Here is a 25,211-nt window from a genome sequence, read left to right as displayed (position 1 = left end):
TTTTTTCTGCAGATTATAAACTGTGCCTTCCCATTGCCCACCCTCTGTCCTCATAAAACATAGAAAATTAGTAGGAGAGAGAGAGAGAGGGAGAGAGAGAGAGAGAGAGAGAGACAGAGACAGAGAGACAGACTGTAATGCTACACAAACCCAAACCATTCCCTGGTAATAAGGAGCTGGTGGCAGTCACATTGCAGAGTCCATTGAAGGAAAGCAATCCTCTTAAATGCTGGCTTTCAACAGATCTGGAAAGTAGCTATAGCTTAGCAATGTGGTTGATAAAGACTGGATGTGAAATGTGGACTTTGGAGAACTAATGCTAAGATTTGAGAGCTTAGGCATTCTTTGTAAGTATTATTAAAAGCTTTTATACAAGGAAATGATTTCAATCCAACCTGACATGACATTTGGATGCACAGGACAAAAAAAAAGATGAAGAAAGAAGAATACAAGGCATTTCCTAAAGCAAAGCGTGGATAATAATTGAGGGGAAGTGTGGCAGTTGATATCTCCCATTTTACGTCACTTATAATTGCTTGCATTATCATTTTGCTAATACTGTATCATTCCCACCCATGACATAAATTCAGTCATTCTCAAATAAATCTCATGTAGCCATTATGAAGCTCCTGCTTCAATTTGAATTAAAGCACACAAGAAGGTAGAGGCATCACCAGGTTAAGGCAGGCAGTTGCCTATCAAGACAGTGTTTTATAGCCCATAGAGGATTTACCAGGTTAAGAATATGATCCTTTATACTTGATCTTGATACTGTGTTAAGTCTCTGTCCACTTCTGGGCGTTAGACTCACATTGCTATAGTTCACGAGATCCTGATGTATAAAATTGTGATAGTGCTTAAGAGTGTGGACCACAGGGTGAGGTAGGCATTTGGCACAGTAGATACAGCACTGGTTAGGGTGCCTGCACCCAATATCACAGTGTGCTTCCACAATCAGCTAGAAGGAAGCATGTAATGGTCCAAGCGCTTGGGGGCCAGCCCCCTAATATGGGAGACCCAAATGGAGTTCCTTACCAATAACCTGGCCCAGCCTGAGCTATTGGCTTCTCTCTCTCTCTTTTTCTATTTCAAGTAAAATGAAATGAATTAATAACATTTTTTAAATATTTATGTTATTTATTTGAAAGGCAGAGTTACGGGGAGACAAGGAGAGACAGAGAGAGATCTTCCATCAGCTGGTTCATTGCTCAAATGGCCAAAATGGCCAGGGTTGGGCCAAGACAAAGCCAGGAGCCAGGAGCTTCTTCTGGGTCTCCCATGTGGAAACGGAGGACCAAACCATCTTCTGCTGCCTTCCCAGGCGCATTAGCAGACAGTTGGATCAGAAATGGAGCAACCAGGACTTGAACGAGGACCCATATGCCAGCACAGCAGACAGAAGCCCAACCTGCTATGCCACAGCACTGGCCCCATAAATAAAAAATTTTAAAAAGAGTGTGGTCTAGGGTGAAAAAAGGCAGTGTTTAAATGCTGAGTCTACCATATTCTTCACTGTATGACCTATATACACCTGTTTTCTTTCTACCTACAAAACAGGTATAATAACTTGCTTTAAGGGGCTTCTTAATATTATTTATGAAGTGTTATATAATGTTCTGTGATATAGGTTATGTTTCTCAGTTGCATGGTATATTGTTCCACTTAGTATAGTATTAAAACCCTCCATAGCATATATATTATCTCTCTTGAAAACATTTCCTGAAGTTCTTGTTATGAATTTGTGTTATTCACCAGGCTGTTTTAACATTCAATGTTGTATTCACATTCCCTAATTGTGAATGGATAGAAACAAAAATATTTATGGGAAGATTTTCCAAGCAGCATGACATAGATCCTAAGTACTGGGATATGCTACTAATAATTTGTTAACATCATGGTAAATCATGCATTGGCTTTTAAAAATTAATAAATAAACTTTATTTTATACTGCAGTTACAGATTCCCAGCAAAAATTAGTATAGAGAGTTCCTGTATATTCCCTGTCCCCATAGACCTACATCTCCCTGGCAATCAATATGCTGTACCCCACTGTACATTTCTTACAATTCATGACCCTAAATTAGCACATTGTCAACCAAAGTTCACAGTTTACATTAGGGTTCCCTCTTGTGTTGCACAGTCTATGGGTCTTGACAAATGTATAATGATATATATTCTCTATTTCCATATCATATACAATTGTTTAATTTCCCTGAAAATTCTCTATTCTCTGCCTAGTCATTTTTTCTTCCTCCACAAAACCTGATAACCATTGGTTTTATTACTGTCTCCATAATTTCTCCAAAATGCCATTCACTTGAGATCAGAGTTTGGAGTCTTCAGTAACCTATAGTTAAGTTTCTTCCATGTGTTTCTGTGGTTTGATAGCTCATATCTTTTTAGCACTGAATAACATTCCATTGTCTGAACACACCACCATTTATCCATCCACTTACTGAAAGACCTCAGCACTGCTTCCAATTTTTGGCAATTCTGAATAAAACTGCTCTAAATATCCATGTGTGGGTTTTGGTGTAGAGAGAAATCTTTTATCAATTTTGGGTATATACTAAAAGAAGCCCAGCTTCTGGATTGTATAAGAGGGAGTATGTTAGTTTTGTATGAAATTGTCAGGTTATCTTTCTAAGTGGCTATACCATTTTGTGTTCCTACAAGAAGTTAATCAGAGCTCCTGGTGCTTCCTGTCAGCAGCATTCGGTATTTTATTTTTTTAACAGTGTTTTAGATTTTGGCCATTCTAATAAGTTTGCAGTGACATCTCATTGTTAATCAGCTGATATTAAATGATGTGGAACATTATTTCATATGCTTACTTGCCATTTGTGTATATTCTTTGATGAGTTGTCTACTCACATCTTTTGCCTGTTTTTGAATAGGGTTGTTCATTTTCTTATTGTTGAGGTTCTGGTTTGTTTGATTTTTTTTTTGAGACAGAGAGACAGACAGTGAGACAGAAAAAGAGAGGCATACAATGCTCCCATTCTTTGGTTCACTTGTCAAATATCCTCAACAGCCAAAGCTGGTCCACAGCTGGGGCCAGAGCAGAACTCAGTCCAGATCTCCATGTGGGTGCCAGAAACCCGATTACTTGAGCCATCGCTGCTGCCTCCCAGGGGCTGCATGGATAGGAAGCTGGAGTCAGGAGCAAGAGCTGATAGTAGAGGACATCTGCATCTTAACTTCTAGACTGAGGCCCGCTCCCCTATAGTTGAGATTTAAGATTTCTTTGTATGCTTTGGAAATAGTTCCCTACCAGATGTGCCTTTGAAAAGATTTTCTTCCAGAAAATGCATTTAAATGTCTTATTTTTTCATTCACTACTGGCTTTGTACTCACTGTTTTCATAGAGCAGAAGTTTTTGTTTTGTTTTTTAACCAAGACCCATCTTATCAATTGTTTCTTTCATGGACCCTGTGTCTGATGTTATAGCTGTAAAGTTACACCCAATGTCATCTAGATGTTTTCCTTCATTATTTTCTAAAAGTTGTGTAGTTTTCTGTTTTTCATTTAAGTTTATGATCAGTTTTGCGTTAATTTTTGTGAAAGATGTAATGTCTATGTTTAGAATCTTTTTTTTTTTTAATCTGGGTATCCAGTTGTGCCAGCAGCATTTGTTGAAAAGACTAACTTTGTTACACTCTTATTTTCTTGTTTGTTCATCAAAGATCATTTCATTGTATTTGTATGAGTCCATTTCTGGGCTCTATATTCTACTTCAGTGGTCTGCTTATCTTTTCTTGCATCAGTACCACACTGTCTTACTCAGGTCTTTGATATTTTTCTTCAGAATTTTGTAGTAGTCCTAATATTTACAATAAAAATTTTTCACATTTATATTTAAATGCTTCAGTTTTCTGTCTAATTTAAATGGTAATATGTTTTGAGGAAAACAATTCTCTTGTATACTAACCAGTACATAGAAAAATTAATATAATTGCTTATTAATTCCAGGAAGTATGTTGTCTCTTCTTTCAGATTTTCTACATGGGTGATCATATCATGAATATAGACTGCTTTGTTTCTTCCTTCCCATTCAGTATATCTCCTATTTCCTTTTCTTCTCTTCTAGAATTACCTAGGTTTCCAGTATGATATTGAAAAACAGTGGTGAAGGAGAAGCACCTGGCTCCTGCCTTCGGATCAGCGCGGTGCGCCGGCTGCAGCACGCCAGCCATGGCGTTCACTGGAGGGTGAACCAACAGCGAAAGGAAGACCTTTCTCTCTGTCTCTCTCTCTCTCTCACTATCCACTCTGCTTGTCAAAAAAAAAAAAAAAAAAAGAAAAAAAAAAGAAAAAAGAAAGAAAGAAAAGAAAAAGAAAGAAAGAAAAACAATGGTGAGATGGGACATCCTTGCATTTTATCTTAATGGGAAAGCTGCAAGTTTCTCACCATTAGTTATGAGGTTCACTGTGGATTTTTGTAGATGTCCTTTATTAAATTGAGGAGGTTACCTTCTATTACTGGTTTGCTGAGAGCTTTTAACATGAATGGATATTGGACTTTGTCAAATGCTTTTTCTGCATATATTTATTTGATTTTGTAATTTTTCTTCTTTGTTCTGTTGATGTGATGGAGTAGATTGATTTTTGAATCTTGAACCAGATATACATACCTTGGATTGAACCAGATATACCTTGGATTGTGTCACTTTTATATATTATTGGATTTCACATGTGAATATTTTGTTGAGGATTTTTGCATTTGTGTTCATGAGCTACTGCTCTGTAGTTTAATTTTCTTATAAAATGCAATTATTTGCTTTTGATATTGCTTACAAATTGATTTGGAAGCATTCCCCTTGCTTCTAGCTTCTGGATGAGATTACGGAGAATGATATAATTTCTCACTTAATTATTTGGTGGGATTCACCAATAAAGCCATCTGAGTCTAATGTTTTATGTTTTAGAAGGTTATTAATTACTCATTTAGCTTATTTAATATATGTAGAACTATTCAGATCATCTATTTCTTCTTGTGTGAGCTTTGGGTGGTTATATATTTCAAGAAATTGACCCATTCTATCTAAGTTATCATATATATTGTAATAGTGTTCATAATAGTTCAATTATTATTCTTGTAATATCCTTGGGATATCTAATGTTGTCCTCTCTTTCATAACACTAGCACTTTTCTTGTTCTCTTAGTTAGCCTGGCCAAAGGCCTACCAATTTTATTGATCTTTTCAAAGAAGCAGCTTTGTGTTGCTGGATTTTTTGCTTTTGCTTTTCTGTTTTTAATTTCATTGATTTCTACTCTAATCTTGATTATTTATTTCCTTCATCTTGTTTTGGATTTAATTTACTTTTCATCTGGTTTCCAAATTTGAATACTTAGATTAGTGACCTTTTGTCTATTATGTTTTTTATCTATCCTGCACTTAACACTAAAACATTTCCTCTAAGCACTGTTTTTGCTGTATTCCATAAGGATTAAAACTGCAATTCTTTTTAATTTAATACAAAATATTCTTAAGGTCTCTTAAGATTTTTCATTCGTTTTTAACTTAGAAAGATATTATTTAATTTCTGAATATTTTGAGATTTTCCATCTACCTTTATGTTATTGGTTTGTAGTTTAATTCCATTGTGATCTGATGGCAGGTATTATATGATTTCTCTTAAATTTGTTGATGTATAGTTTTATGGCTTAGAATGTGATCTACTTTGGTGAATGTTCCAAGGGAGCTTGAGGAGAATGTGTAAGCTGCTGTTCTGGTTTGAAGCAGTCTAAGGCTGTCAATTATATCCATTTGATTGGTGGTGTTATTGGGTTTAACTACCTCTTTACAGATTTTCTGCTTGCCAGATCTGTTTCCTGGTACTTAGGTGTTGACATCTCAACTATAGTAACAGATTGATCTATTTCTCCTTGAAGTTCTTTTATTTTAAGATTTATTTTATGGGGCCGGTGCAGTGGCACAGCAGGTTAACACCCTAGCCTGCAGCACCAGCATCCCATATGGGCGCCAGTTTTAGTTCTGCTGCTCCTCTTCCAATCTAGCTCTCTGCTATGGCCTGGGATATCAGTAGAAGATAGCCCAAGTCCTTGGGCCTCTGCACCCATGTGGGAGACCCAGAAGAAGCTCCTGGCTTCAGATTGGCACAGCTCTGGCCATTGTGGCCATCTGGAGAGTGAACCAGCGGATGGAAGACCTTTCTCTCTGTTTCTACCTCTCTCTGTAACTCTGCCTTTCAACTAAGTAAAATAAATCTGTCAGAGAGAGAGAAAGGGAGAAACAGAGAGCACAAGAGAACTCTTCTATCCACTGATTTACTCCCAACGTGGCCTCAACAGCCAGGGCTGGGTCAAGCCAAAGCCAGGAGCCTGGAACTCCATCCTGGCCTCTCATACTGTGGTAGGGGGTCAAGTACTTGGGCCATCTTCTGTTGCCTTCCTGGGGACATTAGCAGAGAGCTGGATCAGAAATGGAGCAGTCAGGACTTGAACCAGCACTCTGGTATGTGATGCTGGGGCTTAACCTGCTGTGCCACAAGGCTGGCTCCTGGACATCATTCTCATCTTTGTTCTTCTAGAGGTAAAATTACCCACCTCCTTCAGTTTCTATATAGACTTTTTTTTGTCTTTTATTTTTCTGAAGTTTGATTATGATATGCCTAGATACAGTTTTTTTTTTTTTCAATTTCTTTTTCTTTTTTCTTTTTTTTTTTAAAGCATTTTTCTGAGCTTCCTGAATCAGTGAGTTGTTGTCTGATATTAATTTGGCAAGATTCTGGGTCACTATTGTTTCAAATATTGTTTCTGTTCCATTTTCTTTTTCCGGTATTCTCATTATGTGTAAGTTATTCTTTTTAAAGTTGTTCCACAGTTCCTACATATTCTGCTCCTTTGTTTCAAAATTTTTCTCTTTGCTTTTGTTCTAAAAGTTCCTGTCCCCATAGCCTCAGGTTTGGATAGTCTTTCCTTAGCCATAGCTAGTGTACTAGCAAGCCTGTCAAAAGACCATCTTCCTGTCTGTTACAGTGTTTTTTCTCTAGCATTTAATTGTGATTCTTTCTTAGAATTTCTTCATCTACTGCATTATCCCTCTGTTCTCTTTTCCCCACTAAAGCCCCTAGCATATTCATCTTATTTTGTTAAAAATTCCTGGTATGATAATTCCAATATTTCTGACACATATGACTCTGTTTCTGATGCTTGTTTTAACATCTTCAAACATTTTTGTCTTTTAGTATGCCCTGCAATTTGTTGTTGATGTGTGAATATGATGTCATGAGTAAAAGGAATAAAAGTCAATGGGCCTTTAGTGGTTGGTGGTAATGTGGGGGTGGGGAGGCAGATATGTTCTGTATTCCTATGATTAGTTATCAGTCTTGGTGAGCCTATGCCTCTGGGCTATGCATGGCTTCTTTGGACCCTTGCCCTACATTAGGTAGGACAAGAAAGTTACGGGGGACAGGAGTTGGGTGATTTTTTTCTCTTCCCCCAGGTAAATTATGCTGTGATAAAACCTGGATAAAGCTTTGCAAAAAATAGTTTCTCCAGCAGGTCGGCCCTATTAAGAAGGGCAGAATGCTCTGGTAGGTTTCCAAATGTTTTTTTCCCAACCCGAACCCCTTGCTGGAAACCCAGAGACTTCCTGGTAGGTATTCACTGTGAGAGCCTGGTGGAATCCAGGAGACAAAACTCGCAGAAGTGTAGGGGCTGGCCTGTGACTGGGTCCCCTTGGAGCGTGTGCCTTCCAGACTTGTCTTCCCTGAGCCTTTAGCAATTCCTCAATATCAGTTCAGATTCTCCCACCCTGGCTTTTATTCCCACAGATGCCTGTACTCAGTGGCTCTTATTCTGGTAAGTGAGGTCCTCTGTAACTTCCTGTCTGTCCAGTTTCACGGATTCTGATTTTCCTTGCCACCTCATTTCTCTAAGGATTTAAGAAGAGCTGTTGATGGTTTTTGTCTGTTTGTTCAAATTTTTTACTTGTTATTAGGATGGAGCAGCAAATTCTAAGAACCATCCCTGCCAGACTGCAATCCTTGGCTTTTGAAAAGCTACTGTTCATACTTCTTGGAAAACAGTTTAAATAAATGGTTGTAGAATTAACTACTGACTTAACAAATCTGTCTGCTCTTTGATTTTGATCTGCTGAATGAAGGATGACCTGCTGTAATAGTCAATGTTTTAATCTGTTAGCCATCATATTTCAAAGAGCCCATGATATTATGACTTATGATGAAGAAAGTCTTTGAGAGAGAAATAGAATTATTCTGTAAACACAACTGAGAGATGATGAATAAATAAGCAAAAAAAAAATTCCTTCGGATCACCCATAGCCTAAGTCTATGGACACAATTACTATATCTCGAAGTGTTTAATATCAACATCTGATCTCAAAGCAAGCAAGCAAATAAATTCTCTCTTTATCTTAAAGATAAAGCGGATATACTCTGAAGAATTGCATCCTAGCTGTAAAAGTTATAAATGATATCCTAATGCTAAGTCGGTAGTTTTCTTCATCATGTCAGAACTCTCCTTGTAGCCTCAATTAGGAACTGTTTGCTCCATGTCTCTGCTCCCTGATAAATGTTACCAGAAATATTTCACTGGAGTGCATTCATATATTTGCTCTCTTCTGCATTTAATGTTGCAAGCAACAAATGCACTTTTTAAAATAGTGCTTTTCCTTTGGCTTGTGTAGTTTCTTTTTTTTTTTAATTATTTTTTGACAGGCAGAGTGCCAGTGAGAGAGAGAGCGAGAGAGACAAAGAAAGGTCTTCCTTTTGCTGTTGGTTCACCCTTCAATGGCCGCTGTGGCCGGCGCACTGTGGCCAGCGCATTGCGCTGATCCGAAGCCAGGAGCCAGGTGCTTATCCTGGCTCCCATGCGGGTGCAGGGCCCAAGGACCTGGGCCATCCTCCACTGCCCTCCCAGACCATAGCAGAGAGCTGGCCTGGAAGAGGGGCAACCGTGACTAGAACCCGGTGTGCCGGCGCCGCAGGTGGAGGATTAGCCTATTGAGCCATGGCGCCGGCCTGGCTTGTGTAGTTTCATCCACAATCCAGGTGGGCCCTATATCACCTTTGGCACACAATTGTCCAGGGCTGGTCAGAGCTTGGGGATATAATATGTGGCTTTTGAATACAAACACAATTAACCAAAAGATCAATTCTGGGCCAAGTTCTAATCTAAACTAAACTATCTAGCCTAAATACTAGATGTTCTAGCTGACATAATTGATTAATTGGTAAACTCTCCCATTATATAACAGCAGGAACTGTTTTGACTTTAATCCATATTATTCTGAACTGAGCCATTGTTTTAAAGTTGAAGAGTTGTAAAAAAGCTTAACTTTTGTGCAATGGAGGACTAGAGGAAGTTGCCTAAAACAGCTAAAGATACTGAAAACAGCTAGGATTCAACTGAATGGTAGGGATCTTAGCTTTTTTTTGGGGGGCGGGGATTAGGTCAAATCAGTACACTAGTAATGTTTGAAAATATCTGGAAACAAGACATAAAAATAGACTATTATTTAGATTCATGATTTTTTTCTGTTTTAATATTTTATTTCTGAATAGTTTTAAATTTACAAAACAAAAATTGTAAGGTAGTAACAGAGTTCCCATGCATTCCTCACTCCATTTCTCCTATTAACATCTCATATTAGTATCTCTGTCACAACTAATGAACCACACCTAGATTCCTTCTTTTTCTCTTCAAACTCCCTTTACCCCTCCCAACCCTCCCAGCTCTAGTAATCAACATTCTGTGTTCAGACTTTTTTTATTTTATTTTAGCTCCCACATATAAGGAAGAACATATGCTAGCTGTCTTTCTGTATCTGGCTTATTTCACTCATCATGATGTCCTCCAGTTCCATCCAAATTTGCTACAAATGACAGGATTTCATTCTCCTTTTTGGTTGAATAGTATTCCATTGTGTATATATACCACATTTTCTTTATCCATTCCTCCGATGGTGGAATCTTTGATTGATTCTACGTTTTTGACTAAGTGAACAGTACCGCTATAAACAGTACCGCTATATACAGAGCAGGTTATCTCTTTGATACAATGAGCATGTATACCTACTAGTGAGATTGCTGGATCATATGGCAGTTCCATTGCTAGTTCTTTAGAAAATCATACTGTTTTCCACAGAGGCTGCACTAATTCACCTTCCCATCAACACTGAGCATGCTTGTTTGTATAATAGTGAATATTCAGGGCCAGCACTGTGGCATGCTAGGTAAAGCCACCAGCTGCAATGCCAGCACCCCATATAGGTGCTGGTTCAAGTCCCATCTGCTCCTTTTCTGATCCAGCTCTCTGCTGTGGCCTGGGAAAGCAATGGAAGATGGCCCATGTCCTTGGGCCCCTGCACCCATGTGGGAGAATTAGAAGAATCTCCTGGCTCCAGGCTTTGGATGGGCCCAGCTCTGGCCATAACAGCCATTTGGGGAATGAACCAGTGGATGGAGTATTTCTCTCTCTTTCTCTCTCTCTTTCTCTCTGACTCTCTGTAACTCTGTCAATAAATAAATAAGTTAGTAAGTAAATATTAGTTTCAAGATTTTTGGAAAAAAATAATGGATGGCATCATCTTGTCAATCATTTCACTTATCTTTTCCCCTCAATCACTACTCTTATGATCAAAATAACTACGAAGAAAAGAGAAAGGCCATAGTATCTCTTATAAGAAATCGTCAATGGCCACCACAATTCCTGATAATAATTACTAATTTTTTTGTTTGTTTCTACTCTGTAATTATAACATTTTTGATTCACTTTGTATTACAATTACACTTTGAAATTTTCTTAGTCAAAAAGTCTAAGCATGATTCAAATTATTCTCAAATAAGTCATCAAACCTTGACCAGAAATGAGAGATGACTTTTACAAATATACTAGTGTTAAGTCTCTCTATGCTTCCTGTTCACCCCAACATAATTTTTTAAGTATTTATTTTTTTGCTTTTATTTGAAAGGGAGATGCATACACATACAGAGATAGAGAGAGATAATGAGAGACAGAGGGGGGAGAGAAAGAGAATCTTCTACCTGCTGGTTGATTCATCAAATGCCCAGTTTTCCTTTTAAAAACATAGGTCTGGGTGACTGAATGGAATCAGACAAAGTTAGATCCCGGCTTCCTTCTGATTTCAATTTGATGTGGTGATCCCTGCTATTTTCAGACCACTGGAATTCAGGAAGAATCTGACATAGGACATCCAGTGTGGGTAGAATTTGACACAGACGATTGCTATGGACACTAAATAATGGCTCTTGGCTAGCTCATGCAGTCTGGAGAAGCAAACATCTTTTGGAAGCACTCTTTCTCTCTTGGACCCCATTGCCACACACCAGTGTGCCTGGGTCTTAGCTAGCTTGATTCAAATGTATTACCTCTGTCAGGTGTCAGGAAAGGAAAGCTGATGACGTAAAGAAAGATTTGTCTTAATGAAAAATTTCTCTAGAAAGTCACTAAGCAAATCAGAAGGATGTTGTTAGCTAAAACTTTTTTCCTGAATATAGAGATGAATTGCCAAAGCCCCTTTCTCTGGATAATAATTCTTTGATCTTTTACACGCTGTTTATTATTTTAATTTCAGAAAGTAACCAGGGAGGCTGGCTATTTCAAATATTCTAGAATCTTCTGAAGAAACAGGTTGCTATAGGCCAATTAGGTGTTAAGAGTCTAAAGGACATGAGAATATTTACCCATCTTCAAAGTCTATATGGTTTTCCTATAAACCACTTACCTACCTCCTCTGAGAAAGACAGAAGGAGGGGGAGGAAGATAAATGCTCACAGGAACTGATGATATAACACCGTGCAGCTGCTAATGCATATGGATGTGTCATGCAAATGTCCCCAGCAGAAACGCATTCTTTAGTTTAAACCTGCAACCATATTCAGCAATAAAAGAGTTTCCAAATCAAACTGCTGACTCCCTTTTTTTTTTTTTTTCTTATCAAAACACATGAGCATACATCTTACCAGGCAGGACAAATCAAAAGAAAGCCAGCTGGAGTTACCCACTCTTGTTTTCCCTTGTATATCAGGTGTGTGCTGCAAGTTTGTAGATCAATGTGTGAGCTGAAATAAGTAGCTGTGGTCCACTCAAACTCAAAATAAAGCTGTTTGGGCAGTGCCTGTGCTAACTTTCCAAAGGCCTTATCTTTGCAAAGGGACATTGTAATTTACCAACTGATTGGTTTTTCCCTGTTGGAAGATGTGTGTTGATTACACCTTTATCTAAATATAAAAAGATCTGGAGGATCTGAGGGGAATACTGAGTAACAGGACTTTGTTTTCTTGCCTTTGTCTTTTCTATTCCTTTAGCCTCAAATTTTGCAGATTTTCTGATAGGAAAAGTAGCTTTAAGGGAAGGGCAAGAAAAGGAGAATAAAAAGGGGAAAAAAAAGAGGTGGAAGGAATTTGGGGAGCAATCTTGTCACATTAAATTTTCCCAAGCATCGACACAGAGCAAATAGCTGTGAATTTACAGTGACATACACCTCTCTCCTCACACTGATTCTGCATATTTGTTGTCAAGTTCTAGGTTGGGGAATGAAAAATGTCAAACAAGAAACTTCCAACTGTTACCTGGAGGGGGACGTTAACCGGTAACTTGGGAGTAATTCACTCCAACTTCTTTATGGCTGGGGAAGGAATCCCACTCTGACGGTTTTTATAGGCATGTATGCGGAAGCGAAGCACTTGGAAGAGCTAGGCGGTTGGGATTAGATCGGGAAAGAGAAAATGAGTACGTATCTGGGGATTAACCTGCATTTGTGCTCTACAGGGAGGCAGGCTAAGCATTCACTCTGAAGGCATCACTCCGGCGAAACGCCATCAATTCTGAATGGAATTACTTAGGGTGAAATTGCGTATCTGCAGGTGGCGTCGTCTGTGCTGAGCGCCAGGTTTCTTTCTCCCTCCAGCCGGAGTTGACCGGCCTTGGCTAGAAAGACCGCCCCGGAACAGCCTCGACCTCTGGGAAGGGGCCTAGCATCCTTCCAAAGAGCCCACAGTTTCCCATGCCTACACTGACGGCAGCGCGCTGCAAACAGGGGCGTCACCTACCTACCCTGCTTCCTAGGATCTGGATCCCCTGGGGAAGCCCAGGAGGTCAGGAAGAGGAAGGCCAGAACCGCAAAAAGCGACCACCCGGTGGCTCCTATGCTCCTTCCACCGAGACTCTTGGTTCTCTATTTCCACCCATTCCGAGGCCGGAGCTCGACTCAGGCCCAACTCCTCTGGTTAGCAAATGGCTTTGGCGGGTGCTCCCTCCCACTGCCCCCAAAATCCCTGTTCAGGGTCAGGCCCACGCTAACGCAGGTTAAGAGGCCTGCTCCAAGAGCCGGTCATCTACGCTTCCTCTTTGTTGTTCTGAAGAAGCAGCGAAGAAAAGGTTCACCGAAAGAGAGCGAACGGCTGCAGTTTGCACCCCTGCGCGCCCCTGGACACAGGCAATTCCTGCCCGCATCTGGCGGCGCGGGCCAGCCGCTCGCGCGCGGCTCATAAGCATATTTCCAGGGGGAGGCTCGGCGGCTGCTGCTTCGCGGGGTCAATGTGTTAATTAAAAGTTGGTCCGAGTTGGTCAGCACGCAGTCCCAGATGTGCTTAACAGCATGCAATTAACACATAAGGCAAATCTTTTTGAAGATACCAGCCTTGAAACCAAGCCCCCCCCCCCAGCCCCCAAAGAAACTCCACCCTGCCCCCGCCCCAGAACGTGCACGAGCCCTGGCAAGTAAGGGAGAAGTCATTAAAGGACGCAATTCAAGGCGGGCCGCGGTTCTTGAAAGGGGGCCGGACTGAAAAAAAAAAAATCTCCTCAGTCTATATATTTCAAAAATAAATAGCAAATTGATTTTTTCTTTTCTGCAGGACGGGCAGGCGCGGAGATCCGCTTCCCTCCGCTCCCACTCCATGTATATTAAACAGCGGGCGAGCGGCGGCCGCGCGGCGCGGTGACCCAGCGAGCGCCGGGAGTCCCCGGCCACGGCGGGCGCGGGCCCGCGCGCAGCTGCCGCCGCCGGCGATTGCACAAGGGCCTCTCCCAGGCAGATTGGTTTCTATAGCCAGGGATAATTACTGCACACTCTCATGCCTAGCGTCCTTCCTGTGTTCAAAAAGTGCTGGGGAAGTGCGGGCGTGTGTGTGCGGGCGCGCGCGCAAGGCAATGGGAGCAGTCATGGTAGATAAAATGTGCTTTTCTGGGAAGTAAAAGTACTTGTGGAGACGCCTAATATCATCGACCCCATCGAAGAGCCAGTGGGATTCCGCTTGCCCGAGGCTGCCTCTGCCAGCTTCCGCCTGCCCGCAGTTTGCAACTCTACTCAGCCCCCAGCGCCGGGTTCTCAGGCCTCCACCAGGCACTTAGCATCTATTTGTATTCCCATTAAGGTTGACATTATTGTTATTGTTGTTGTTATTGTTGCCAGCTCTCAGAATCAAAGACCCCGAGTAAGGACCGTTGGCTCCATCTTCTCTCTTACATGTTAGTCCCCACCCTCCTACCCACCACCCCCGGCCCGCGCGCACACACGCCCACCCCTCGCTGCAACTTCCCCGCTGCCCCCTCCCCCGCCGCCTTGCCGAAGCCAGGCTAGGACCTGGTGCCAACTGGGCACCGAACCTCTAATCAACTTCTTGGTTCTCATCCCAGACGTCTATCTGAAGACGGTCTGGTTTCAGGGATGACAAGTGATTCCATCACCAACACCACCCAAAAGAGGGCCGGGGGAAACAGTTCTAACCAATTAATTATGTGTGTCGTATCTACAGGGCGTGCCTTATTGATGACACCTAATGAAGCAAATAATGGATTTGCGGTACCTTGGCTATTCATCTGATCCTTCCAGAAACCCGAGTATTAGGGAGAGATGGATAGTGATGGATGGAAAGAGAGACCGGGACGGGGTAGCAGAAGGGGTCGGTCACAGATCCCTGGAAGCCGACCAGATTTGTTGGGTGTCAGCTTGGAGAAGGCAATCTGAGCCATGATTTAAGCGCGGGCGCAGCGCTGTGAGCCGCTGTCCGACGACTGCCCCCCATCCCCGCTCTGCCTTCCTTTCGCTGCCTTCTTGCCTCCCTTTTGTAGAATGCAGAAGGTGAATAATGAAACCATTTTGCTAATAGTTTATGAGCCATGAGATTGGAAATGTATATGGATAGACCGGAGCACCAGACTAAAATCATTTGAAAGAAGCGTGAGGCTTGGCAGACAGAGAAACCCGCCGTGTCCTCCCTCCCCATCCCGAAGCGGAAAGGGACGGATGAGGGGGCTTTGCGCCTCTCTCTCTCGCCGCTCCATCCGAGGGCAGCGGCGTGGCCCGTCCTCCCGCCAGCCCGAGGGGCTAGAGCGAGAGGGAGATGAATTGGGGTGATGGCGAGATAGCGCAGGCGGGAGATAATCTTTATCACCGGGATTTTTCTTCCAGTGATGGGATCTAAAAAGATCTATCACGCTGGGCAGCTTTCCCCGCGGCGTAAAACAATAGACGTGAACCGAGCGCTGAAGGCAGCCACGGGGACGCAGTCCGCGCGTCCGTCCTTTCTGTCACCATAAGGGCCTGTTCCCCTAGTATGACCACCCAGAAGCTTCCAGAAATACCGGGAGTCCCCCCACCACCACGCCCCCTGCCACCTGACCTGCACACACGCGGCCCGCAAGGTCTCCCCACCCGCTTTCTTTGCGGAGTTCCTACAGTTTCAAAGGTTGGGCTCCCGCGGCAGCATGCTAGATGCCTTAGGGGCTGCGGGGGACCAGGTGGCATGAAAGGTGAAGCTCAGGACTGGATCCACACAGAGGGTCGCAAAACCTGGGGAAAATAGAAGCAGCCAGCTCGGCACGGTGGCCCAAGTAAATGGCCCGCGAGAGACCGCCCCGCGTCTGGCCGGGCGTCCCCGAGAGTTAAAGCGCGCGGGGGAGGGCGAGGGCGGACTCTGTGGGAGGCGGCGGGCTCCAGACCCCGCTCCCCAAGAGGGTCAGTAATTGGAGCGGGAAGGTCGGGACAGGTATGTAGCGCGGGGCGCACAAACCAGGCAGGAGTGCTCCGGGACGCCGGGGCTCCATCCAGCCCCTTCTGGGAGCACCCTAAAGGTCGTGCCGGGCCCGCACCGAAGGGTCTAGGGTCCGAGGGTCCGCTTGGCGGGTTAGCAGGCCCTTGGGGAAGGCACAGGAGCGCGGGCTCCGCGGGGGCTGGAAGGCGCGCACTCGTCTGCGTACAGTCTGGGGCGGTCGGCGCGCGGGACGGCGAGAGCTACTGTCGTGATTCCCTTGGCACCTGTGCCCTTCCCCGCTCCTTCCAAAGTTAGCTGGGTTCTGGGGCAAATAAAATAACTTTGGCGTTTCCGAGGAGGTGATTGCAGGAAGCGGCGTTCGGAAAAGCGTGACGGGGGCTGCGACGTCCCCACACATCAGCTGTGTTGCGGACCCTCTTTGGTCTTCGCCCTGGGCAGGGGCTGCGCGTTTGCCCTTTCTGTGCGCAGAGGGCGGGCTTGCCCTGACGTGGAGAGCAGGTTCCCCCGAAGCCGAGTCTCGCAGCTTCCCTGCACCTGCGGGCCCGCTCTGCCCAAACATGCTGCAGCTGCAGCGTCGGTTTCGCCTGTGCCCACACCCACCCAGGCTGCCTTTCCTACTGACCCTGGCTTATGGGTGACATCCAGTATCAATTTAGCGGAGCAAGCTCCCGAACCCGGGAGTTTGCAGGCGCAAGTGAGCGGGCGTCTGCTGTCATCGGGGATTTTTATTTTAGAGGAAGCACCTGGAATGAAATTAAAAATCGGACCCAATCACCACCCTCCATCCGGCCCTGGCCGGAGGCGAGGGGAGGACTGCACTGCGAGTTGAGTTTACGACTCGCGGTCCGGTAGACCCTTGCCTGCCGGCAGGTGGACGCGGGCTCAGCGCCAAGGCGTCCTGCCCGGAGTGGGGCGGTGAGGAAGACCCTGGGACGCGCCTCCCCGAGGGTTTGTGGCCCCCCGCGAAAACCAGAACGGAAGGCTGGCGGACGCCTTCGCTCTCGTGGTCCTGCCAGGGCCCAAGATTCAAGCATTGTGGGTGGGGTGGGTGGGAGGCCTTGCTAGCGCTGGGGTGGGGTCATTGGTGGTTTCTGGGAAAGGGAACCAGCCATCTAGGAACTCCTTTGTGCCTTGTGAACGCACCTGTTTTCATTTCCCTCCAAAATTCGGGAGTGCCCAACTTCCTCACCCAGCACCTCAAGAAACTCCCAAACCTTGGCACCTTTCTCGCTCCTACCCCTCCGTGGCTCCCACGAATGCACCGCCCTCTTCCCCGCAGTCACCCCCCTGGGACCTCGGCTCCCGGGCCTTCGCCCTTCCCGGTCGGCGTCGGCAGCTGGGAGCAGGGGGCGGGGAAGAGGGGCAGGAGCCGCAAAGGTAGGCAGGCGGGCAGGGCGGGTCGGACACGACCTAGTCCTCCTCCCTTACTAATGTCACAAAACTATCTTAAAATCTAATAAAATTCAATTCCACCGCCCCCCTCCCCGAATCTGTCCCTCCCAATTCCTGCAAAGGGGGCGGGGGAGCGGGCGAGCGTGGTCAGGTTTTCCTAGGGAAGGGGTGATCCCACGCAAACTGACGCCCGCTCCTCTCATTTGTTAGTTGATTCGGGCTAAAAGTTTGCTATTTATAGGCTACACGCGGCAGCCCGAATCCCCGTGCCCGTTTCCCGGTGCGAAGTGAGAGCGGTCCGGGCGGCGCAGCGCGCGGCCCGTCTCGGTCGTGTCCCGTGATCCGGTGTGTTTTGCTTCTGCCCCCACGCGGTTGGCAGCCCGGGAGAAGACCGCGGGGGAGCCCCCGAAACCACCCACTCGCTCCGGCTGGGAGAGCCGCCCCGCAGCCCGACCATGTGAGTCCGCGCCGACCCCGCTGGGCGCGCGCGGGCGGGCGAGCGGGCGCCGAGGAGGAGGTGCCGCCGCTCCACCTCCCGCGCCCCCCGGCCCCCCTCCCCCACCCCACTTTGATTTCCCCCTCTCTCTTTCCCTGCATCTCTTACTCTCCCGTCACCTCTTTGGCCCTGCTCTCAACTTCCAGCTGAGTTTGCATCTGGGCACAAAGAGGGCCAACGCTGGCCTTTACGTGGGAGGCGGGGTGGGCGCGCGTCTTTCGCAAAAGAAGAAAACTGCGGGGCTGGAGCGGGTGGGGGCAGTGCGTGCCAGAGCCGGCCTGTAGCGCGGCCCCGTGCGCTGGGGGAGGGGAAGAGGAGCGTTTAGGATCGAGACCTTTCCTTGCGCGGTGGCTCGGACCACAGGATGGGAACGCAGTGCCCTCGGAGCCTGACCATTTGGGACCCTCCCTCTGCGGTGCGGGGACTGATCGGTCTTAATCAAAAGTCCCGGAGGCGCCTCGGGGCCGAAAGGAGGGAAAGGGCGAGGAAGGACGTGGGCGCGGGCTGGGGCTGGCCGGAAATAGAGTCAGGGTTCGGTGCCCAAATTCCAGGTAAACGGGGGCGCTGCGATGCCGGTATCCAGCGGCGGCGGACAGGACTCGCGTACGGCGCGAGCAAAGGTGCGAGCGGATCGCAGCGGCGGGCCCTGGGGCTTGACCTTGTCCTCCTTTTTTCTAAATGCCAGAGCCGCAGACGATGCTTCAGTGTTTTAGAAATCAAACCTCAAGGAGGCGGGGAGCAGGGCAGTCCCGCGAGGTGCCAGAGCTCGGGCGAGCGCAGCGCTCTCGGCGCGCGGCTTCGGCGCCGGGTACGGCTGCGCGCGCCGGCTGTAGCAGCGGCTGGGCGCTCGCTCTTCCTCCCCGGCGCGCTGCGGCGGATTGGAGACCGGTGCTCCGAGGGTCACGGGGCCCTTTCTCGCCCGGATCGGGACACGACTTTGGGAGTGCGGGCTTTGGCGAAGACTGCCCCTGGAAATAACTTCCAGCGCAGATCCCTTTGGCCAAAAAGGAAAACCTCACTGCGGGGGTGTGCAAAAATTAGGGACAAAGCTAGGCTTGGCTTTGTAGCTCTCAGGGCCCCGTGCCCTCGCCGACTTCTCAAGTGCCACCACTTTCTCCTTGAATACGGGATGTCCTGGTTATAAACCCCTTCGGTCTGCACCCCCTCCTTCCCCCAGTAAGAGCTCAAGCGGCTTTTTTCGAATAGCCTGGTCGGGGGCGAACCTCTAGCACCGGTCCTGTCCGTGCCAGTGCAGCACGGAGGAGACTCTCTCCCCAGGGGGTGCGCACCTGGAGTTCTCGGGCTCCCAAAGCGGGGGTGAGGGGGTGGAGCGCAGGGTACGCCTAGCCGGCCCCGGCTTCCCTGCAGAGCTCACGGTGCAGGAGTAGTCTGGTTCAGACAGGACCAGAGGCGCCCACACCTGGCCCTGAGCTGCCCAACGTCTCACCAGAGCCCGCCCAAGACAGCTTGCGAAAATCCCAAGCAGAAGCAAGTTCCTGCTGCTATTCGTGAGCCAAAGCGGGGAGAGGGGTAAATGTGAAACTTCACACAACTCCGTGGTCAGAAGCCCCTGGCATTGACCCTGAGTGTTGGGGGCTGGCTTCCCTCCCCACCCCATCCCGACTGTAAATGCCGCTCAGCTGTGCTGCCGCGAGTTCGCAGAGTCGCTGGTCTCTGAAGCCTTAAAGGGGGACGAAAGGAAGGAAGAATGCATACAGTAAGACCAAAGCAGAGAAGGCAAAGGTGCGATAAAAGGAAAAGCCCGCTGAGAAAGAATGACCCAACCGCCAGCTGTTTCTCCTCATCCCCTTTGAAAACAGCTTGATCTTTCTCCAGCGAAGGGGTTAGCCGGAGAGCAGCTCCCAGGTGACCCCAAGGATGGCTGGGCCTTCGCAGGCTGTTCCCAGGGTTTCACCCGTGCGCGCCTGGCTCAGGTGCTGCGTAAGGGTGAAGGCCGAGTGCGCCCTCCTTGCAACCACAACATTTGTGCGTGGGCATAAACCCAGGGGCCTGGAGGTGGGCGCAGCGCACCGGGCTCCTGGGTTGGTGGTGGGAGAAGAGTGCTGGCCTAACTCATTCTGCTTGCAGCTGCTCTGTGAACCAGTAGGGCATTCACCCCGCCTCTGACCAGGTCCTAGAACTCCCTCCTTTCATCAGGGGAGATCCCCCTGCTTAGGCTCTGCGCCCAGGTTTGCGCTCTGCACGGGAATCCTGGTTCTCAGGGCCCGCTGCAGGTTCCTTTCTGGTCTGTCCTTTCGCGCCTGGCCTCTACTTGCACGGTCGCTAGGCCGCTGGGGGCTTCACCCACAGGCCTGCGCTCTGGGAAAGAAGTTGTTCTCAGTATGAGCCAAGGCATTTCCAGCATCCAGGCACAAGCAGAAGAGAAACTGTGTGTGTGTGTGTGTGTGTGTGTGTGTAGGGAGGTGGTGGCAGAGATCTGGAAGGCCTGCTTGTCTTGACGTCAGTTAGAGAAGGAAGAAGAAATTGTCTCTAAAAAAGCTTGTTTTCAAGGACTCTGGAAAGCAGCCGCAAGAAAGATTTCCAGATCCTTCAGCCGGGTGGTCTGTAAGCCCCGAGAGCAGGTGACACACTCTGAGTTTGGCTACGGTGTCTGCATGTGTTCACCCATGCACAGGCCTTGCCCTTCTTACATGGCCACCCTTTTATGAATCATCAGAGCATGAACACCTGACAGTGGCCCAGTGGCACTTACTGTGATGCTGTGTGTATATGGGGAGAATGATCTGCTCGATCCCTCCCAGACCAAGAGTTTTAGGATCCCTGAAATTCCCTGCTGGAGTATACCAGTCCCTGCCTTCCTGAGCCTCACCTGTAATCCCTCAGCTCCTCTACCCTTGTGGCTGGGTCATCTAGGGACTAAAAGGGCCGTTAGCCAACCCCAGCGGCCCTCTCCCTTTCCCAAGCTAAACCTTTCCTGGAGTAGAGAACTGTGCTGGGTGTGTGTGTATGGATGAAGGCAATGACCAGACTTTCCCTGAAAGCTGGAACAGTCTCCTTGGCTTCTTCCTTGTCTGTTCTGACCTCCAACCCAGATTTTCTTCATTCAGCAATGCTTATTGCTAGCCTGGGTGTTCTCCCTTCTAGGGACTTCTTTAGCTAACTAGTAAGGACTAGCAACTAAGTACAGTCTCCATCTGAGATTTCATTTGCTCATTAAATTCACACATTTCCAAGCAAGGACCTGAGACTTTTCAGATACCCAAATTAGCAGGGGGTGGAGGGGTAGGAGAGGACAGGATTGCCAAGAACCTGGAGAACAACTGAGGGGCTCCGCTGTAAGGGGAGTTTCAGTCCACTCGATGCTTTCCAGTTAGGTCTCTCCAGGTGTCACTTCATTTGCCCTCCAATGAAGAACTGGGACTCTCAGATCATGGGACTATGTTAGCCACCTATTCAGGTCTGTATTCTGGCTGGCATTTTTGGACTTGGACCACTGAGTTCTGAGGGGACCTGTGGCGTCTCCTGTACTCTTCTCTGTCTCACCTTTGACGCACAGTAAAGGCATTTGTTTCCACCAGGTTCTTGTTCACTTTCAGCAAGCTGATTTCAGTTTCTGTATGTCTCAAGTTTCCTTACAATAACAGCACCTGCAGCAGATACATCTGGCCTCTGTAGGACAAGATGCCTCCTGCCACAGTTCTCCAGGTAGTTCTGGCTAAAACTGCCTTAGACACAGCTCAAGATGAAAGTGACATTGTTTTTTATCTGAAGTATTCAGATACATGCCCACCCCTCCCCCCCACACCTGTTCAGAATCAACCTGGTCATATTACCACTTAAGCAGACATGGCATAAAAGATAAACATGACTTTTTATGTAGAAATGTATTTGAAATTTAAAAATTACAGCTTAGATAAATACTACAACTTTAGGGAATTGTATCTTGGAAATTTAAACTTATTTTCAGAATTTTACATGTAACTGTAACATACGTCTTTATAATTCTCTGAATCTTCTACCAACTGGTTTAACAATTATGTATTTAAATAATTCCCCTCTACCCCCAACTTGTAAACTCTCTTCAACTTTTCTGCCTGTACAACCTACTTGGTAGGAGTTTGCAGTTCAGAAAAATTAACTTTGGGGGTACGTGGTATATACTACCCATTTATTTAAACTGCATTTTGTTGCTAACATTCTAATGGTCTTTAGAGTATTTCTTTGTTAGAGAAAAGATGTCTTTTACAGGGAGGAGGCATACTGAGTAATTAGTCTTTATTTTTTGTTCTTAGGTTTTACTATCAGAGATACGTTGTTGCTTCCAACTCCTATATCTCACATACATTAAGGAAAGATTCAAATTGCTGAATTCTGAAAAATCATCCCTCCTCTTTCCAAAGTAATTATTATTCAATTACTTTGAATTAAACGTTTTAATATAATTTAGAGGGGAGAAGGTTCCCACATAGATTCATTAATCAGTGACAGCCAAATTGGCTAAGCTCTTGACGAGGAACATTTGGAAATAAAAATTTAAAATCAAAAAAGCTGAAGTTTCACCTGGGAAACTGCAAACCAAAAATGCCATTTGGGAGCACAGCATTATTGATAAGTGACACAGTTAAATAAAGAGAATGAAGAGACATGGTCAGCTGCTGATTCATCTAGAAGCAGTGTTGTGTCCCTTAAAATCATTTGGGTGATAAATTGTATGAAATTATTTTGCATGGGAAAAAGTAGCTTCCTGCTTCTTTTACTGGGTATTTTAAACCAGTTTTTTTTAATGGAGTAAAATTCATATTAAATAAGTCACTGTTTTAACCATTTTAGACCATACACTTTAGTAGATTTTTGCCGCATTTATAATGACATGTACCTATCGTCTTCATCCAAATCCAGAACAATTTTTCACCTCCAAAAGAAACCTCAAACCCAATAAGCAGCAGTTCCTCATTCTTCCCCTAGTACACTCTCTGCTCTCTGTCCCTATGGGTTTGCTGATTCTGGGCTTCTCCTTTCTTTGGAATTATATGATACGTGACCTTTTTGTGTCTATGTCCTCTCACTTAACACAGTGCTTCCCAGTAGTAGTTGATGGTTTAGATATATCATATTTTGTCTGCATATTTGTTAGTTGGCTCATGTTTCATTTATTTCCACTTTTTGGCTCTTGTGAATCATGCGGCTGTGAACATTAGTGTACAACATTTTGTTTAAATGTGTGTTTTCAGTTCTCTTGGGTATAACTTTTTTAGGAACCACCAGACTGCTTTCCACAGCAGCTGTGATTTTATATTCCCACCTAAACATAGATGAGATCCAATTTTTCTGTATCTTCATCAATGCTTTGCTTTTTTTTTTTTAAAGATAGCCATATGAGTGTGTGTTAGTAGTATCTCATGTGGTTTTCATTTATATTTTTGTAATTAATGACGTGCATTTTCTCGTGTACTTATAGGCTATGCATGAAGATACTTCAAAAAGTTTAAGAAAAAGGAAATTAAAAGTTAAGATTGGCCAGCGCCGCGGCTCACTAGGCTAATCCTCCACCTTGCGGCGGCGGCACACCGGGTTCTAGTCCCGGTTGGGGCGCCGGATTCTGTCCCGGTTACCCCTCTTCCAGGCCAGCTCTCTGCTGTGGCCAGGGAGTGCGGTGGAGGATGGCCCAAGTGCTTGGGCCCTGCACCCCATGGGAGACCAGGATAAGCACCTGGCTCCTGCCATCGGATCAGCGTGGTGCGCCGGCCGCAGCGCGCTGGCCGCGGCGGCCATTGGAGGGTGAACCAACGGCAAAAGGAAGACCTTTCTCTCTGTCTCTCTCTCTCACTGTCCACTCTGCCTGTCAAAAAAAAAAAAAGTTAAGATTATTTTGGTGCAAAAATATTAAATTCCATACATAGTTTTATCGTAATACACACCTTCCATGAACTTTTTGAAGATGTCTTCTGTATGTTAGAGAGATGTCTATTCAGAGCATTTGCTCATTTTTAAATTGGGCTGTTTGTCTATTTGTTGTTGAATTGTGTGAGTTCACTACATACTCTGATTGCTAGATCCTTACTATATCCGTGATTTTTAAATATTGATCTTAACTCCCATTCAGTGGACTGTTTTCACTTTCTTGATAGAGTCCTACAACTTATACAAGTGTTAAGTTTTGATGAATTCCAACTTAGTAATGGTTATTTTAACAATATATGCATTCCACATGCATGAGAAGACTAAATTAAACACCACAACAATGTTCTACTGCAAACTCTAAATAAAAGGAAGGTTTCTGTAAAGCCCAAAGAACATAATCGAATTCAGGTGATCACAGAGTATGTAAGTTACTGCTGTCAGTCAATAGAAGGTAACAGCAAGGGCCAGAGCTCCCTTGACCTTTTTATTCCAAGAAGTCCTGAGTTACTCAGATAAGGTGTCTACCCCAGTGAATGAGATCTTTTATCTCAGGATGACAGTTGTTGTTTTTGTAAATTATCATTATCAAATGCATCTACCAAGAAATTTCAAAGAGTCTCCTCTGTTTAAATAACATTAAGGATCTACCTTAAACCAACAACAACCAGGAAAATCAAAGCAAAAATTGGCAGGGTGTTCCTAACTGAGCAAATTTCTAGCACACAGTCCTGGGGAGTCACATCACACGCTTGTGAAGTTCCTGGGAGAAAGGTCTTGGAGTCAGAGGGAAGAGGAATTAAATCATTGCACAACACTTTTAAAACAAAAAGGAACAAAAGAGTAAGGATATAAATTATGTTTATAAAACTTTGCCTGGTATCTCAAATTGGTTGCTTAGGGAAAATTAATTAAAAATATCCCACACCGTGGCTTAAATCAGGTTTTCATTTTGTTTAGTTAGTTAGTTATTGGGGTAAGGAGGCTGCTGGTGAGCACTGGTTTAGAGACCTCTGATTTTCAGATGGGATTTCTTCATGTGTCAGTTCATGGCACGGGCCCTTGACAAACCACTGGACATGTTGTAAGTGCCCCTTTGTGGAGCTCCTGCATGGCCAGTGCGTCCATACAGGGCTGGCATCCTGCAGAACTCCTGAAAGAGCCTGAGCGAAACCCAGCTTCCTCAGCCGTGGAGTAACACTGTCATCACACAGTCATGGTGGTGGTGCTAAAATGGAGTAATAGATGTGTTTTATTAGTTTAGGGGGTTTGCATATTTATGTTGCACTTGTAGTGCACTAGTGACCGTTTTAAGATTTAGAAAATGAAGTTTTGGGTGGGCATTTGGTGTAGTTGGATACCTGCATCCCATATCAGAGTGCCTGGGTTAGTGTCCCAACTCTGCTTCTGATCCAGCTTCCTCCTAATGCACACCTTAGGAGACAGCAGGTGATGC

General features: G+C 45.6%; 1 protein-coding gene across 4 annotated transcripts in view; it reads left to right on the top strand.

Annotated features, from left to right (window-relative positions):
• The first annotated feature begins 17,657 nt into the window (after positions 1-17,657).
• The window catches only part of ESRRG (estrogen related receptor gamma), a 657,282-nt gene continuing 649,728 nt past the window's right edge, over positions 17,658-25,211 (top strand). The window contains exon 1 of one of the 4 annotated variants that reach the window (XM_089312193.1): positions 17,658-17,857. Coding sequence is in view for 1 of the 4 variants with exons in the window: in XM_089312191.1 (XP_089168317.1) it covers positions 17,856-17,857 (2 nt within the window). In the remaining 3 variants the exon portion in view is untranslated. The remainder of the gene's footprint in view (positions 17,858-25,211) is intronic. The other 3 variants (XM_089312192.1, XM_051820569.3, XM_089312191.1) reach the window with 3 other exon arrangements.

This window comes from Oryctolagus cuniculus, chromosome 13, assembly GCF_051225735.1.
Source record: "Oryctolagus cuniculus isolate XC-2025 breed Fujian yellow rabbit chromosome 13, ASM5122573v1, whole genome shotgun sequence".
Classification (NCBI taxonomy): Eukaryota; Metazoa; Chordata; class Mammalia; order Lagomorpha; family Leporidae; genus Oryctolagus; species Oryctolagus cuniculus.
Note: the sequence above shows the minus strand (reverse complement) of the source record. Positions and strands in the feature narration are given on the sequence as shown.